This window comes from Rhinolophus sinicus, linkage group LG02, assembly GCF_036562045.2.
Source record: "Rhinolophus sinicus isolate RSC01 linkage group LG02, ASM3656204v1, whole genome shotgun sequence".
NCBI lineage: Eukaryota > Metazoa > Chordata > Mammalia > Chiroptera > Rhinolophidae > Rhinolophus > Rhinolophus sinicus.
Window position 1 is genome coordinate 135922018 of NC_133752.1, and position 18952 is coordinate 135940969.

The following is an 18952-nucleotide window of genomic DNA, read 5'->3' on the forward strand; positions in this document are numbered from 1 at the left end:
AGGAGCAAAGATGAGCAGGCCATGATGTTACCTGTTGCTGTCCTCTCCCCTCAAAGCAGATCTGAACCCCAAGGTTTGGGGGATGGCCCCCAGCACCTAGAAACCTAAGCAAACTGGCCTAAGAGAATCTGGTATGTGCTGAGTTCCAGAAGCCTGTGGGACACAGATACGCATCTGTCATCAGATCCAAAATAGATGGCAACTGTGATTATTAGGTAGAGCCCTGGGAGTGAACGAGCAGCCTCCGAGCACCACCCAGCTCGGACACTGCCCTGTGGCCAACAGATGCCGAATTCCAGTTCTTGCCTGACATACACTTCTCATTCCTGAAGCTCGATTCATTTCCAAGGGAAGGAGAGCTTTACATTTCTCCTCATTTACAGATGTGGCCACAAAATCTAAGGCTTCGATTTTATTCTCCTTTGTTTATTATCTCAGCTATTTTTTTCCAATTTCTACTTTTTGTTCCCCTGATGTAATGGTGCTGGCTCTGTCTGCATCTCTTTGGATCTACTGGTGTTTTTTTCAATGTTTCGGTTTGAACATAATAGAGATAAATCCTATCTTCTGGTAAAACAATTACTTCCCTCTAAGGGAAGGTTTGGTGGTGTCTGGACAGAATATTGTAAACCTGTAAGGTCTGAAGACAGCTTTCGTTTGTCTGGAGGTATGGGGTTTTCCCCTAATAGAAACTCCATATTTTGGCATGGTCTGTGTTTGTTCAGTGACAGTGATATTCAGATACCCAGCCTTTCCTCATTTGAAGAACTGTCTCTAGGTTTGGGTAAGGGTCATATGGAAATGAATCTTTTTGATTTTCAGAGGATAGTTAATGACGGTCAAACTGGAATCTGAAGACTTTTACTGATGCCCTAAATCCAAATGATTCCTTTGCCTGTATGAGGGTAGACAGACCTCAGGTCACTTGAAATCTTTGTTCACTTGTGACACATACTGACATATGGCTGATGTTTAGGTACCTAAGGCCATCCAAAAACGCTGTTCATGTGAAAATTCAAGTCTGTTCTGCTAAAGTGTAACCATTTCTAGCCAAGAAGGAATTTACTACTCTTTTTTAAGGTACCATTTCTTTTTCTTGGTGCCTTCTGCCAACTACTCATTATTAGCATCCTGAATCCTATTTCAGCATTATCTTAGATGTTAAAGGATGGTGTAAAGTCAGTTTCAAAGATAGTTTCTACTGTTTGAGTTTGGGTTTTGTTTGATTTGGTTAGTTTTGTAAAAATCAATGAAAACTACAAAAGACACCAACAGACATTACCACACACTATCTAGCTCAAATGCACACATTTTCTAAGTGGCAGAAAGATGATAAGCTAGTTTAGAGACCCGAAGAAGAAAGAAATATAATTTCTTCCTTCACATATTCCTGCCCTAGTGGAACAAAGTTGAATTAAGATTCCAGAAACTTACCCAGCATTTCTGTTTCAATTCCAAATTTATACAGCGATAGTCTTTCTATTCCTTTGTATAGTTTTTCTTATCCAGATAAGAAAAGGCTTACTATTTGTTAAGCCTCCTCTTCTGTGTTACTTCTATTTCATTTTCATGACCATCCCGGAAGGTGCTATGTATTAGCCCTGTTTTATAAATGAGGAAATTGAGGCTTCGGAATGTTTAGTGACAGGGGAGCTGGGATTGAAATTGAGACCTGACTGGTCTTTCTGTCACTCTAAACTATGTTGTGTTTATCTAATGTATCAAAGGGCCTCCTAAGAAGGGCACAATGGAAACATCTCTTCAAAGATGAAATCCAAGGAATAAATGCATAATCAGATTACTAAATTATGACTGATATTTATGGTTTAGTGCTACCTAAAGATCTAAAGATCAAAAATATATTTATTTCTACTACATACCAAGTAATAGGAATAAATATAAATGGAACATTTTCTTAAAGAGGCAAAAGAGGGACAAATTACATGAAAATAGAGATTTACATAGTTGATCTATGTTGGAAAAGTGAGAAGAAAATATGGGTTTTAATAATTCTTTCCCTGGAGGAAAAAAATGAAGAGTCAAGAATTAGAAAAGAAATGAAAGGCAATTTGAGCCAGATAAAAGTTTGCTTAATGTTCAAGATAAAGATTTTATTTCTAAATGTCAAAACTTTTACATTTCCCATTAACCTTTTCTGAAGGAAACTACTTAATGTGTGTCTCATATTTTTCTGTCCTAATAAATAATTACTAAGTATAATTGGGGACAGTTCAGGGTCATTTGTTCATTGCGTCCTCTTCTTTCTCCTTCTCATCATTAAGATAACATGATTTGTCACGGGAGTGAACAAAATAGAATGTGAAACAGAATTTAAAATGAGAAGAGTTTTAAAATATAAATGGCCTTTTACTAACTTTACTCCTGAAATTTTGAGGTGAGGGGCATGGATTTGGAACTACCATGAATTTATAGGTAGGCTCTGCCACTTAGTTATGTGAGCTTAAGAATGTTATTTAATAATCCAAAGCCTTAGTTTCCTCATCTGTAAAATTGACAATAACATTGCCTACCTTATAGAGTTGATGTGAGGATTCAGTGAAAAAATGCACATTAAGCACTTAGCATAGAGCCTAAAGTATACTAACTGCTCAGTAAATGTTTGCTATGTCATTAATAATAAGACCCCATCAATCAATTCCATGCTTCCAAGCAACCTCACAATTATAATTTTGTTTCCCATGTAGTTTACCTGACCACAAAACTACTGAGTCCCTTGCATAGATAAGTATCTTACTGTAAATTAATACATTGGTATTTTGAGTTTTGTTTAGGATTTTGTGGAATCCACCTGTGGTAATGTTGTAGTACAGTTTGGTGACTGAGGAAACAACTTGAAAATGACAGGACTGGATTTAGACTGTCATTTATGTGCTCTCATTTTGATATTCCATTGGTAGTTTGACTATATTTTGAGATATATCAGAAATAAGTTTACCAAGTTCGGGTTCAAGATGGCGACACAGTGGGCTCCTGAACCCACTTCTTCCCAGACACACCAAATCTACAGCTACATGTGGAACAGATTTCTGTGAAAGAAACCCAAAAACTAATAGATTCCTACACATCAGGTGAATGAGAAAAAGAACCCACATGGAAATGGGAGGAGAGGCTGAGATAATCTCACTATAAACCTTATTCCTGATATGGCGACCCACAATCAGGAAGGAACTCACAACTCTGAGCTTTTTCCCGAGATGTGAAGGCTTTGAACCCCATATCTGGCTCCCCAACTTTTAAGACCTGCACCAGAGAGATGAGCCTTCAAAACATCTAGCTTTGAAAGCCTTGGGCCTTTCCCACGAGAAACCACAAGGCTAACAGAAACTGTTCTAGAAGGGCTCACACAGATTCACCTGGCTACACCCCAGCACACAACAAATGCAGAGGCAGTCAACTGAAAACAGTGCTGTCTTTCTGAGAAAGAGGCCTATTTGCTTGTCTTAAAGCTTCAGCCTGAGGGGCAGGCATCTAATTTAACCCACATCTAGGGGTCTACTGAACTATTCTCCAAAGATGGAACCTGACAGGCACAGTGTGCTCACCTTCCACCTCCCTCCAGGTCACCAGTATCTCCCAGAAAGGAGCTTGTGCACTCATCTGGTGTCCCAGTTTCTGTGGCTGCTGCCGTGGGCTAACCCTTGATTGCCTGGCTCTGGGGGCCAGCAAGCTTGTGTTCACCAATTCAATAGGACATTAGCAAACAAAGAAATGGCTCTTAACTGGCTATCACCCCAGGGCTCAGTGCAGTGGGAGCACACAGAAATGCCCACCTCCAAGTCTTTCCCGGAAAGAGGTAGATTTGCAGACTTTAAAAGCTGCTGCCTGAGGGTCTGGCTTCCAATCATCCTGAACCTAAGTGCTGACTGAGAACCTCCCATTTGGGACACTAAAAGTTCTTGGTACATCCTTAAGTACTGGGATCCACTAAGAATAAAGTAGGCTGCTTGGATAAGTACAAAGATTTGAGAGGCAACCAAGAGCTAGGATAGGGTTGAAGGATACGATTTGTCTCCTCCACAAGGCCACTCCTTCAAGACTGGGAAAGGTGGTTATTTTATCTAACGCATAGACACCAACAGAAAGTAAAATAAAGTAACAAGGGACTATGTTCCAAACAAAAGAACAAGATAAAACCTCAGAAAAAGAACTCAGTGAAATCCAGGTAAGTGATTTACCTAATAGAGTTCAAACAATGACCATAACGATGCCCACAGACCACCAAGATCAGGAGAACAATGCATGAACAGAATGAGAATTTCAACGAAGAAATGGAAAATAGAAGACAGCACCAAATACAAGTCACACCACTGAAGACCCATAAGATTATCAGTAGATTTTTCAACAGAAACTTTGGAGGCCAGAAGGGAGTCGCCTGACATATTCAAAGTGCTACAAGGAAAAACAAATGCCAACCAAGAGTACTCTACCTGGCAAAGTTGTCCTTCAGACTTGAAGGAGAGACAAAGAGTTTTCCAGACAAGCAAAAGCTAAAGGAGTTCATCACCACTAGATCGGCCTTACAAGAAATGTTAAAGGAACTTCTATAAGCTGAAACAAAAGGACACTGATTAGTAACAGGAAAACAAATCAAAGTATAAATCTAACTGGTAAAGGTAAATATTTGGTAAAATTCAGAATAACCTAATGTTGTAAAGGTAGCAGGTTAATCACTTATAAAACTAGTATGAAGGTTAAAAGACAAAAGTAGTAACACTAACTAAGCACAATAATTTCTTAATGGATAGTAAAAAAAAAAAAAAAAAAGGAAGCAAGAAAAGAACAAACTAAGCCCAAAGTTATTAGAAAGAAGATAACAAAGATCAGAGCAGAAATAAACAAAATAGAGATATAAAGACAATAGAAAATATCAATAGAACTAAGAGTTGGTTGTTTGAAAAGATAAACAAAATTGACAAACCTTTAGCTAGACTCACCAAGAAAGAGAGAGGACTCAAATGAAATCTAAAATATAAGAAGAGACATTACAACTGATACCACAAAACACAAAGGATCGTGGTGACTACTATGAACAATTATACACCAAAAAACTTGACAACCTAGAAGAAATGGTTCAATTCCTAGAAACATACACCTACCAAGACTGAGTCATGAGGAAATAGAAAATCTGAACAGACCTTTTCCTAGTAAGGAGATTGAATTAGTAATCAAAACCTCCCAGCAAACAAAAGCCCAAGACCATATAACTCTTCCAAAAAAATAGAAGAGGAGGGAACATATTTTTCTTAAATAATTACACGAATGTTTTTCATATGCCATAAAACATGGTATTGATATTTAATTCTTTTTGTCTTGCAGGTGTAAAGGGTCAAGTTTTTGATCAGAGTGGAAATCCATTACCCAATGTAATTGTAGAAGTCCAAGACAGAAAACATATCTGCCCCTATAAAACCAACAAATTTGGAGAGTATTATCTCCTGCTTTTGCCTGGGTCATATACACTAAATGTAAGTATACAGTTCTAGTTATTGTTATTAAAATACTATAAAACTCATAATATTCCCTCACTCAGCAGGAATCTAAAATAAGTCTGAAAAGTCCAAAAGTAGTACATCAGGACAGACGGAAAGGACAACATCAGACTTGTGTCTGGCAGGAAGTGAGAGAGGTGAGAATCATAGGAACCAACCAAAAGAATCATGGTTTTTTTCCCCCGCTGGCAATTTTTTAAATAGAAGCCAAATCCTACTTGGCTATAAAAATGGAACAAACCTTATTAATAGTAATAATTAAACAGTATAACCAAAGTACTTCCAAGCTTCATGGAATATCATTTTAATGCCCATTCCATGAAACATAACTTCTGCTATTAAAAAAATAGACTGAGATACAAGATCTGTAGAATTCTGTTTTAAATAAAATTTGATCCACCAATTTTACCACTATATTAAGAAAGTTATACACATTTTGCAGCACTTTCCTACACAAATGATAGTGAGTTTTCCAATGGATGCAAGTAAAATTTCAGGTTTTAATTCTAGTTTAACATGCATGTTTCTGAGTCATTTCTTCCTAGTTGGAAGCATGGACTAGTTTGAGCCCGAGTAGGTATATGTAAATGAACTAAATGAATAAGTACCTGATTTAGTTGGCCAGATTGTGCCTCTTTCTCTCTGATATGACTTTTCTCTAAGACACTCCAGATTCTTCTACTTTACCAGTGGATCTGATGCCAATCGTAGCAGTTCCGCCTAGGAGAAGGCAGTCATCTATGCTGCAGTAAAAACTGGCTTTGTATTTCATTATTTCATCTTTAGGACATAATAAAGGCATGGTTTTCAGTTTATAAAACTCTATAGAAGTCAGTGCCTCCCTGCTCCATAGGTTACCCCCCAGTGCCCAGCAGTGGGGCCCATCAATTGCTAATCTTCTTCTTGAGAACCTCTCCTCCTACTGAGAAGATCGACCGAGCTGGAAAACCAACTCGGCGTGTCTCTCTTCCTAAAAAAGGCCCTTTATTTTCCTGTTATTTACTGTGACATTTCCATTCTAGGAAAAAAGGAGTTTTCCATGTAGTGAATCTACATTATTTCTATGTAATCCCATAAATAAACCACACCTTGATAGTATAGTTATGAATTGTTCATGTCTAGTTAGTTAGACTAATGCAGTACATGTCAGCTTAGCTACTGGTTCTAGGACAAGATTGGAAGGCAAGACTTTGGAAGCCGAAATGAATGGCTAAAATACATACCAATGAATGGTTATGCAAATGTTATTCCCCATTCTTTTCTCTCTCCACCATATAGAATAAAAGCATTTCTCAGTAGACATGGTCTTAAATTAGTTTAGCATTTGGCCTGTTTCCACCAACAAAAAAAACAAATCTAGCTGAAGATTCAGACTCCCTGTGAATAAAACCAGGGAACAATCAAAGCTTTTTAAGGAAGCAAGAAACTTGTACACTTAGGTCAGCTGCAAGGAAAATGGAATGAATTGAATAAAGAATTCCACTTATGAGTAATCTTGATACCCCGTCAGCATAGGAAGTACAGGTGTGGGACAAAGCGAAACAGGCAACTCTACCTCTGCTCTCCATGACAGTGATGGGGTCGAATCAGTCTACTGCTTCCTTCCCCTGACTTACATCTTCAGATAAGGGACCTGTCTTTATGGCACTTTGTAAGTCCTTGAAAAACAGCATTAACTATGGCCCATATCAACAGACACTGGATAACTCTTTCAGCGAGCAGGACTGAAGCGGTTACTAGCCTAGGAGGCCGGGCAGATCGTTACATGTGTTTCATAAAGAGTGCATTTTAGGGGTGGATTTCAGTGTTTTCAGTGTTGGCACCACGAAACATCTGAAATCACTCAGATAATTGTTTCTTGTTTCTTCTCAGGTTACAGTCCCTGGACACAATCCACACCTCACAAAGGTGATCATTCCAAAAAAATCCCAGGACTTCAGTGCTCTTAAAAAGGATATTTTATTTCCATTCAGAGGGCAGTTGGATTCCATCCCAGTATCAAATCCTCCATGTCCTACGATTCCTCTATACAGAAATTTGCCAAGCCACTCAGCTGCAACAAAGCCTAGTCTGTTCTTATTTTTAGTGACTCTTTTTCACGTATTGTTCAAATATAGCAAAATGTGAAACTCAACCCCCATCACCACCTGGAATCAGGGATTACTCATGCCAGGTTACTGCAAATCTAACTCCCTCTGTGGGACAACTGGACAAACTCCACTGGTCCTTCCCTAAGAAGATAAACCATTGTCTCCAAATCCTGCAGCAAGCAACGTGTGGTGATAACAAAAGGAAATGATTTCATCTTGAATGGAAGCCACCTCCCTATCAAGTACTACCCACTTACTTACACTTAATTTTAAAGTAGTCTTAGAAATTTGTAAGAAGTTAAACTTGAGAAGCAAAAAAGAAGCTCGTGCAAGGAAAAGCCAGGAGCCATCTTTGTATACAGAGGGCCAGATGAATGTAAGCAATGAAGATGAACATTTATTGATCACCTGTTATATACAAGACCGTGCTATGAGTGCTATATGTGAAGACATAGTGCCATATATAACTAGTTCTCAGGGCAGGGAAACCTGATGGCAGGACTGGGAATATTTAGTTTTGTCAATGTTCTAAGGAAATTTGAGAGAAAACAGGCAACCATGTCTCAGTGGCCCAAGAAAATATGGGCCGAATGGGATGACAGGTTGCTGCTTGCAGCCCCAAAACAGGTAAATAAGTGCCCCTGCCTTTCTGTACCCAGATGCCACAGGCCTGTTTTGCTGATCACCCCCAAATGTATAACTGTAGCATCTTGCCTGAGCTTCAGACTTACATCCAGCTGCCCACCGGACACATCCACCTGGGTGTGACACACAGGTACCTCAAACTCATGTCGAAAATTGGACATGCTTTTCTCTCGAGCTGCTCTTCCTCCTGTCTTCTCTCAGTTACTGGTCCCACCAAACTAGACACCTGGGAGTCATCCTTCCTCCTTCCTTCCCTCCTTCATCCATATAGTCAGTCAGTCCCTAAAGACGGATGTTCATTACAAACGTTGACTGGTTCTACCCTCTCTCCACGCCTGCTAACACTGCCGAGGTTCAGCCATCGTAGCTCACCTGCGCCACAGCAAAGCCTTCCTGGTGTCTGGCTCCCAGCCTTCTCCTCTTCTGATCCATCCTCCACACAGCACTGGGGAAAGGGGTCTGTTTAAAACAAAAATCAACAATCAACTGCTTGTGGTTCCTATACACATACTGTCCTGTTTGTGTCCCCCGTGTCTGGAATGCCATTCAGACCCACTACGTTTTCTTTCCACCTCCTTTAAAATTCAGTTTAGGTACCAACTCCCCCAGGGAGGCTGTGGTGTGACCATCATCCCATTTCTTTCCATTTCACCCCCGCCCAGTCGTTCTGGGGGCCCTTCCTCTTTGCTTCCCACATTAAACAGTTTGCCTCTATGATTGGATTTAGAACAGTGTATTATGATCCTCTATTTCCACATGTGATTTTTCTCTAGTAAAGTGTGAGCTCTTTGAGACCAAGGGCTATTTGTTTGAAAATTAGCTTTTATATCCTCAGGGCCTAGAACATATTAGGACCTGAATGAATGAATGAATGAATGAATGAATGAATGAATGAATGAAGGGTTCCAGCAATCTGCTACTCCCAATCTCTCCCCAGAAACTGTATAGAGCTTTGAGTCATTTTATGAAACTAGGACCCATGCTTTGCCAATTTCCAGCTCAGCAGTAACCGTGTTTTCATATATGTATCAAGAAATAAATTCAAATAGGGTGCTTTTACAAGACTTTGCATTTATCCTAAGGTTCATAGTAAAGATATTATGTTACCTGTTAACAACACTACAGCTACCTTTTATCAGAAAACAAAATTTTTACCATTAGTACTCAAATATAAAGCAATTGTTCTCCACTTTAACGAGTTAGCCTAACTTAAAACATTATATGTAATATTAAAGGGCAGGAAAGTACAAGCAGATCTCTAAGTGCTGTGTATTGCTTATGGAAAGTGAGTTTCCTTGGCTCTTACATTGAAATTTCTGTAGGATCTAGAAATGAAACTGTAATGAGCTTGGCAAATGCTTAAGAACCACAAAGGAATAGGAGATATGTGGGCATTTAGGAATTATTCTTGTGCACAAAAATCATGCATGTTTAATATACACAGAATTTATCGTCTTTTAATCACTTTTAAATTGGGCAATAACCTAAATATCTTGATCATTTTTATTTAAACCAGCCTTAATTTATTATATACTCGAAATTATGTATTACTATAACATTGCAGAAAATGATCTTGGCGTATTACATACATATAAAAGTATATAAAATTCGGCTTGATTTACCATCAAGTCCCAAACAATTTTCCAATCCAGCATTCTGAGTTCTAACTTTTCCTTTTCTAGGAAATTTTTGAAGGGATGTGAACCAAAATCTGAATTGGTTCATGATCCTTAATGTAAATTTCTTAAGAAAACAATTTTAAAATCAGGAATTTTATCAGAATCAAACTTAAAATCATTTAGACAATTTTTTTTGGAGATGATTACAAAATCTAAACCAACCTGAATTTAATTCAGAGCAGGTTTGCGCTACTTATTTTGCAGCAAGGGCTCTGTGCTCAAAAGTAGTTTGCAGCAAGGGGAATAGCACCATAGCATCCCAGCTACACCCTCCACTAATCCAGAGAAACCACAATAGAATTCTGACTATAGTCGGACCAGATCCCCACATTGCCCTGTGTTAACATCTTTCCGACTGTTCCCACCCTCATGTGCTCCTCAGGTTCTGTAGAACTCTTTGTATACAGAAACCAAGATGGTAAAGGTTTTCACGTTAGAAGACAGCACATGGGAATAAAATGGTAATTTTATTCCCATGTGCTGTCTTCTAACGCTGTCTTCTAATGAGCCCTGGGTTCAAACCCACCCCATTCAATTTCCTTACCTGTAAAATGAAGACCTCTGCTTGACTCCGATTCTCTGACTGTCAGAAGCAGTGGTTAAGTCACATTTTGGTGCCATTTTTTTGTACTTGCTCAGGTAGAGGAAGTATAATTAACCCTGAGGTGGTAAATATTTTGAAGGCGGTATAACTTATTAAAGACCAAATCTTTTGCCTCAGATACAAACAGAATTGGTCTGAAAACAAATTGGTTAGCTGGAATGGTCATTTAGTAATATTTAAGGAAACTTTCATGAACTTTTTCTGATGTACCTACTCAAATTATGATGTTAACATGTAAATGGTGGGGAATATTTTAGAGTAATGTTAAGTCCCTGCAGATAAGTCAGTGTTGATTTTGGTGCTTAATTTATCACATTCAGACGAGCTGTTGGATATCAGAAATGTTAAAAAAAAAAAAAAAAAAAAAAAGCCTCTACTCAACATTTCTGAAAGTCTTAAGAAATCAGCGTTTTGTTCCAGAAGCAAATTTGCATTTGTTCTACCTTTAGAAAGTAACAATATCCAACACTTGACTGGAAATATCTTTTCCTGGGGAATCCAGAAAAATGAGCATAGCATATTGTCTCGTCGCAACTGGATTAAGATGCTTAATGAGAAGTCTGAGTCTTATTGCACACGGTGAAACTACAGTTGATGTCTATTTTATGACAAATCCCTTCTATCTTCCTCATGACTTTAGAGGGGAAAGAGAAAATGGTTAAAGAGCAAAAAAATTGTTAGTTAACCCCTAAAACAGAAGTTTGAAGTCTAACTTCATTATAGACTTTATATCACTAATAAGCAAATATTATACTGTATTGCTTGCAAACTATTTTATCATACTTTAGCATATGAACTTCTCCACAGCCATTTATAGATGTTTCACAGATGATTTTATAAGTTTTCTGACTTTCTAATTAAGAACTTAAAATGTATAAATCATCTAAGACCATAAAGTTTTACTGAGTATTGGCCATGACTACCTCCGAATGCAGTAAATCTAGAATGTTTATTCTCAATAAATTAATATTCATGTAAACAACGAATGCTGTCTCTTTCCATTACATTACCTTGAAAACAAATACGCAAGTGTAACAAAGTCCACATATTAGAGAGAACTGATTATCACGAAATAAAGCCTGGGAAAGACCAAATGACATTTTATCTGGCAGTAATATTGCAGTAACTCTTCAAAGCTCAGTAGTCCTTTCAGAACAGTTTCTATGTGGTATTACCCATCCTAATGTTATACTCCAAATTAATTTGTACCTGGGGCAGAAGATGAACTGTGTATTCTGTTAAAAAAATAAAATAAAAAGACCTTTGGAAAATTCACAAGGCACGTTAATGTACTCTTTCCCCGAAAATAAGACCTAGCCAGACCATCAGCTCTAATGCGTCTTTTGAAGCAAAAATTAATATAAGACCCGGTATTATATTATTATATTATACCCGGTCTATTATAGTAAAATAAGACCGGGTTTTATATTAATTTTTGCTCAAAGATGCCTTAGAGCTGATCGTCCGGCTAGGTCTTATTTTCGGGGAAACACGGTAGTAAAGGGTCTGAGAACTCATGCAAGAAATCATCCAAACATACTTGGCCATGGAACCATTTTCTTAAATAATTTAGCTTAGTACCATCCCTTAGAACTTACCTTCCTAGATTTCCAAACACATTTTGGGAAATGATGATATAGGGAGAAGTCTTCTGTCCTAAATAAATTGCTAAATAAGTGTCCTAAATAATAAAGTGCTTTTGAAACAGCATCCTTATAAACAAAGAATTTGCCTCCTGTAGGAATTGGAAAATTAACAGCCCTAATGCTTCATCAATATAACCCCTGATATCGAATTCCTAGTCATAGGACAAAGAAGTTGGGCTTACGTCTATGTCTGCCCTCTGAAACATGCTGAAAAAGTAATTTTAAATGAGACAACGCTGAGTAGGACATAGCAAATTTATAGACACCAATTTATAAAAAGTAATAAATATCTCAATTTAGAAAATAAATTGGGATGTTTTTCTATTTTTGAAAGAGAATTCATTACATAGGAACCCCTTCGCAGAAATTTCCTACTGTATTTTAGCTAGACTTCAATATTTAAATTTGCAGCTCCTTAAAGCATCCATTACTCCCCACCCCCCCAAAAAAAAGCAAGGTACAATTTTTAAATCAACTAAATTTTAAAACATTAAACATAGGGAGGAAAAGTAAAAGAAAATATAAACAAGTGATTAGTCCATTTTGAAATTTTCTATTCACTAGTTTAATAATGAAAAGCAACTTAAAGAATGAAACCTCAAATTTTAGAAGCACCAGTTTACACAATTACATCTTACATATTCACTAAAGATTTCCAGAGTTTATACTGAACTAACAGTTGATTAACTTAGATCAAATACATTTTTTCTAATTGATCAAAGATATCTGTACTTCAACAATAATGCATACTGTCTTTATACATAGTATTTATCTCATGATGCTCTGAAGGGCCAATAGTGAAGGATTTCAGGACGAAAATGTGAAGCTTGTGTTTGATTTAATTGAGAATACAACTACCATTACTTTGCTCTCTAGCCCAGCAATCTCTTCTGGGAGTATTCTGTCTATACTGTTAGGGGTCTTCCATCAGTGGATGCCTTCAGAGAACCCAATGTGGTGTTTCCACCTTGTGGGTAAAAAAGTGCTTAACTAAAGATTTGGTGTTCCCATGCCTCTTATAAAAACAATACAGGGGCGAGGTCCAAGATGGCAGATTAGGTAAATGCTATGCCTACTACATCTCAGGATCACACCAAAATTACAAATAAAGTATAGAACAATCAACCTCAAAAATCATCTGAAGACTAGCTGAACAGAACCCCTATAACCGAGGATATAGAGACCAAATCAAGACTGGTAGGAGGGCAGGGAAATCAAAGCAGGCTGACCCCGAACCCACAGACAGTGGCTGAACGCTGCGACACCTTGGTGGCACAGGTCCCCCCTGAAGAGGGCGGGTTCCCAGCCCCATGCCGGGCTGCCCAAACCAGGGGTCCTGCATCAGGAAGAGGAGTTCCCACACCATCTGGCAGTGAAAATCAGCAAGGACTCTGCCCTTCCCAGTGGGGCAGAGGGTGGCTGGAAACCCAGACACCCTCTTGTCAAGCCAGCACACGGACTCACTTGCTCATGGAATCTCACCTGGTCTCTGGTGGAGGGGCAGCAGCTCAGGAGGCCCAGGGACAGACATGCGGGGAAGAACCAAGCTGCGTGGCTTCGGGGCAGGAGCTGGAGGAACAGGAGCCATTGCTGTCCCTGTGTGGAGCCTGACACACCTGTGGCCTATAGGAGGGCACCATATTTTCAGTGTTAAGCCCACACCCAAAGGGCCAAGTCTGGGACTGCATTGGTCTGGTAAAATCCGCATATGCGCACCACCGTTTGATGACACCCTGGGACCCACCCTTGCACAGCTGGTGCCACATCGCCTGGGACACTCTTGACTGCTGGGCTGCTGGCCCCACCCTACCCACTGCTGAAGCCTGGGTGGTGGTCTGGGAAACGTTCGCTAGTGGGCGGTAACCCAAGACCTGCGCCAGAGCGTCCCTTGGGCGGCTCTCAGGAGCCTGCGGGGCTGAGACAGGCAGTGGTTGGCCATGGTGTTCTCAGGGAGGTTTTGAGGGGTGGTGGTGGGCCCAGCACTGGTGCCGGAGCTGAGGCTGCACTGACTTTGTAGAAACCACCAACCATACCCCTTAGCTCCCTGGAACCCCACTCCGCCCACCTAGAGCTGCACTGCCAGGGGCACTCTGGGCACCTAGGTGGCTAGCCCTGCCCGACAAGCCACAGAGGCCTTTTACAGCAGAGGGCCGACGGCCCGGGGAGATTTTGGTTGTGGACAGTGACCCAAAACCTGCACCACAGCCACCCTTGGGCAGCTCTCAGGAATTTGTCAGCCTGAGGCAAGTGGTGGCTGGCTGTGGCGTTCTAAGAGTGCTGTGAGAAGTAGTCACAGGCTGGGCACCGGCATAAGAACTGAATCTGCACTAATTTTGTAAAAACCACCAGCCACGTCTCATGACTCCCTGGGACTACACCCCACCCAGCTAGTGCTGTCACTGAGGACACTCAACATCAGGTCAACCAGTGCAGCCTGCACACCCAAGGAGGCTCTTTCAATGGCTGGGCTTTATGGGCAGCTGGCGATGGCGATAGGCCTAGGGGATCTCTGGGCCCTTGCTAAGCTGCCTCAGACCCACTACTGGTGGCAGCCAGCCTCGTTTCACAGGAAGGCCACACCCACAGGCCTACAGGTCCAGCACAGGCAGCAGCCAACTACATACAGTTTTGTGGCTCCTACCGTGTTTCCCTGAAAATAAGACCTAGCCAGACCATCAGCTCTAATGCATGCGTCTTTTGGAGCAAAAACATAAGACCTTATTTTCGGGGAAACACAATACCAGGTAGCTGCGGGCCAGTGACAGGTTAAGGCTGAAATTGGGCTGCAGGGTCAATTGACACCAGAAACAACACACCCAGAGGCTGGCTTCAGACCACACCAGAGCACCACCTGGTTAGCCCAACAAGCAACGCATCCAAAGGGTAGTCTCAACAGGCACAAGAGCCCATGGAGGCGACTCCTCCTCTGAAGGGTCACCCCCCACACATCAGATCATAGTGTAGAGATAGCCGATCCTCATAGTCAGTCAGCCTGGAAGTCAATCCCACCCACTGACTTGTGAAAAGCAATCAAGGCTCAACTACAATGGGAGAACGCACACAACACACTCAAAGGACATTCCCGGAACACACGCACAGGAGATCAGAGAGACTATGCCACTGGACCACACAGGACACATATGACATAAGGCCACCCAGCAAAGACTGAGAGACATAGGAGATCTACCTAATATATAGAAGCAAACACAGAGCAGCAGCCAGAATGAGGAAACAAAGAAACATGTCCCAAATAAAAGAACAGGAGAAACCTCCAGAACTAGAACTAAATGAAATGAAGGAAACCAACCTACCAGAGACAGAGTTTAAAACACTGATTATAAGAATACTTAAGGAACTTAGTGAGAATTTCAACAGAGATAGCAAAGCATAAAGAAGGACATAGAAACCATAAAAAAGAACCAGTCAGAAATAAAGAATAACTGAAATGAAAAATACACTAGATCGAATCAACAGCAGATTAGATGGAGGATCGAATCAGTGATATAAAAGACGAGGCAGCAGAAAACACCCAATCGGAACAACAACAACAAAAAAGAATAAGAAACAATGAAGATAGTTTAGAGACCTATGGGACAACATCAAGCATAACAACAATTGCATCATAGGAGTACCAGGAGAAGAGATGGTAAGGGATCAAGAACCTATTTGAAGAAATAATGACTGAAAACTTCCATAACCTGGTGAATGAAATGGCCATACAAGCCCAGGAAACACAGAGTTCTAAATAACAAGAAGCCAAACAGGCCCACACCAAGACACATCATCATTAAAATGGCAAAGCTTAAAGACAAAGAGAGAATCCTAAAATCGGCAAGAGAAAGACAACTAGTTACTTACAAGGGAGCTCCCATAAGACTTATCAGTGAATTTTTCTCAACAGAAACTTTGCAAGCCAGGAAGGAGTGGCAGGAAATAATCAAAGTGATGAAAAACAAGGGCCGACAAGCAAGATTATTCTACCCAGCAAGGCTATTATTTAAAATTGAAGAAGAGATAAAAGGACTTCCCAGACAAGAAACAGCTAAAGGAATTCATTACTACCAAGCCAGTATTACAAGAAATGTTAAAAGGACTACTTTAAGCAGAAGAAAGAAGAAAATGAACAAAGATCAGAAAATATGAATAATAACTGTGTACCTATCAATAATCTCTTTAAAAGTAAATGGATTAAATGTTTCAATAAAATGACATAGGGTAGCTGAGTGGATAAGAAAACAAGACCCATGCAGATGCTGTCTACAGGACACCAACCTCAAACTGAAAGACACATACAGACTGAAAGTAAAGGAATGGAAAAAAATAATTCATGCAAATGGAAATGAGAAAAAAGCTGGGGTAGCAATCCTTATTATCGGACAAAATAGACTTTAAAATGAAAACTATAATAAGACACAAAGAAGGACATCACATAATAATAAAGGGATGAATCCAACAAGAGGACATCACCCCAGTAAAAGTTTATGTACCTAACATAGGAGCCCCTAAATATATAAAGCAAATATTGACCTACATAAAGGCAGAGACCAACAATAACAACCATAGTAGGGGACTTCAATGCCCCATGACACCAAAAACAGATCTTCCAAATAGAAACAGTGATCTTAAATGACACACTAGACCAGATGGATTTAACTGATATTTTTAAAGCATTTCACTCCACAGCAGCATAATATACATTCTTCTCAAGCGCACATGGAACATTTTTCAAGGTAGACCACATGTTAGGCCACAAAGCCAGTCTCAATAAATTTAGGAAGACTGAAATCATATCAAGCGTCTTCTCTAACCACAATGGTATAAAACTAGAAATCAATTACAAGAAAAAAACTGAAAAACACACAAACACATGGAGAATAAATAACATGCTACCCAAATAATGAATAGGTCAACAATGAGATCAAGAAAGAAATCAAAAGATATCTCAAGACTAATGAAAATGGAAACACAACGACCCAAAAATCTATGGGACACAGTAAAAGCAGTCTTAAGGGGGCAATTCTTAGCAATGCAGGGCTACGTAAAGAAATTTAAAAAAAACTCAAATCAACAGTCTATTTTTACACTTAAAGGAACTGAAAAAAGAACAGCAAACAAAGCCCAAAGTGAGAACAAGGAAGGAAATGATAAAGATCGGAACAGAAATAAATGAAATAGAGACTAAAAAAAAACAATACAATGTCTGAGAGAGGTATCAGGGTTTGCCCTAAGCCACAGCACCAGGATATAGGTGGGCTGGGCTGGTACTCATGCCTTGGTTTGGATTGATAGGGTAAAAAGCTCTGGAATTAGATTTCAGCCTATCCTAGCCACTTACTAGCTCGGCTCCTTTTTACCTCTTTGTATCTTCTTTTACTGTGAAATGGACCACAGATACAGAAACACACATAAAACATGCATGTACAGTTTAATAAATAATAAAATGAACACCCATGTTAAAAAAAAAAAAAAGCCAAAGACCAATGAAACCAAGAGCTGGTTTTTGTGAAAAAAATAAACAAAACTGACAAACCTTCAACCAGTCTCATCAAGAAAAAAAGAGAGAGGGACCCAAATAAAATCTGAACTGAAAGAAGGAAGTGACAACCAACACCACAGAAATACAAAAAAATTTAAGAAAATACTATGAGTAATTATACACCAACAAATTGGACAATCTGGAAGAAATAGAAACTCCTAAAAGCAGACAATCTTCCAAAGCTTAATCAAAAAGAAACAGAAAATCTAACAGACCTATTACTACCAACGAAATTGAATCAGTGAACAATAAGCTCCCAAAAAACAAAAGTCCTGGACCAGATGGCTTCACAGGCGAATTTTACCACACATTCAAAAAAAAAAAAAAAATTATCACCTATTCTCCTCAAACTATTCAAAAAAATCCAAGAGGAGGGAAGGCTCCCAAGCTCATTTTACGAGACCACCATTACCCTGATTCCAAAACCAGACAAAGAAATTACAAAAAAAGAAAACTATAGACTGATATCCCTAATGAACATAGATGTAAAAATCCTTAACAAAATATTAGCAAACCGAATTCAGCAATACATTAAAAAGACCACACACCACGATCAAGTGGGATTCATTGCTTACCAGCAAGGTCAATTCAATATCCACAAATCAATTAACATGATACACATTAACAAAACGAAAAATAACAGCATATGGTCATAACGCAAAAAAAGCATCTGACAAAATCCAGCATCCATTTGTGATAAAAACTCTTAGCAATGTGGGAATAGAGGGAACATAATAAAGGTCATATAACAGACCCACAGCTAGTATCACACTCAATGGGAAAAGCTAAAAGGACTCCCCTTAAGATCAGCTACAAGACAAGGATGGCCACTGTCACTTTTATCCAACATAGTACTGGAAGTTCTTGCTATAGCAATCAGACAGGAGAAAGAAACAAGAGGCATCTAAACGGGAAAGGAACAAGTAAAACTGTCATTATTTGCAGATGACATGATACTATATCTAGAGAACCCCCAAGGTTCCACCAAAATACTAGAACTGATAATTTAGTAAAGTAGCAGGATACAAAATTAATATTCAGAAATCAGGTCAAAGGGGTAGTAGATTGGGGGATGGGGCTTATCACTTTGTGAGGGGTGTAAATGTCTAACTACTACATTGTTTTGTACACCTGAAACTGATAAACTAAATTCCATTAAGGCCAAGAACCTCTTCTTGCCAGACCCCATCTGAGGCTCCATAAATCTTTTTTGTCTCTAATTCTAGGGGCACTAAGCAAGTA

At 39.4% G+C, this 18952-nt stretch overlaps 1 protein-coding gene across 1 annotated transcript in view; it reads left to right on the forward strand.

Annotated features, from left to right (window-relative positions):
- CPM (carboxypeptidase M) overlaps positions 1–11514 on the forward strand; it is a 63445-nt gene extending 51931 nt beyond the window's left edge. Inside the window, exons 8-9 of the mRNA XM_019748976.2 lie at positions 5338–5486; positions 7383–11514. Of these exons, the coding sequence (XP_019604535.1) occupies positions 5338–5486; positions 7383–7637 (404 nt within the window). The 3' untranslated portion in view covers positions 7638–11514. The remainder of the gene's footprint in view (positions 1–5337; positions 5487–7382) is intronic.
- Positions 11515–18952: the final 7438 nt, after the last annotated feature.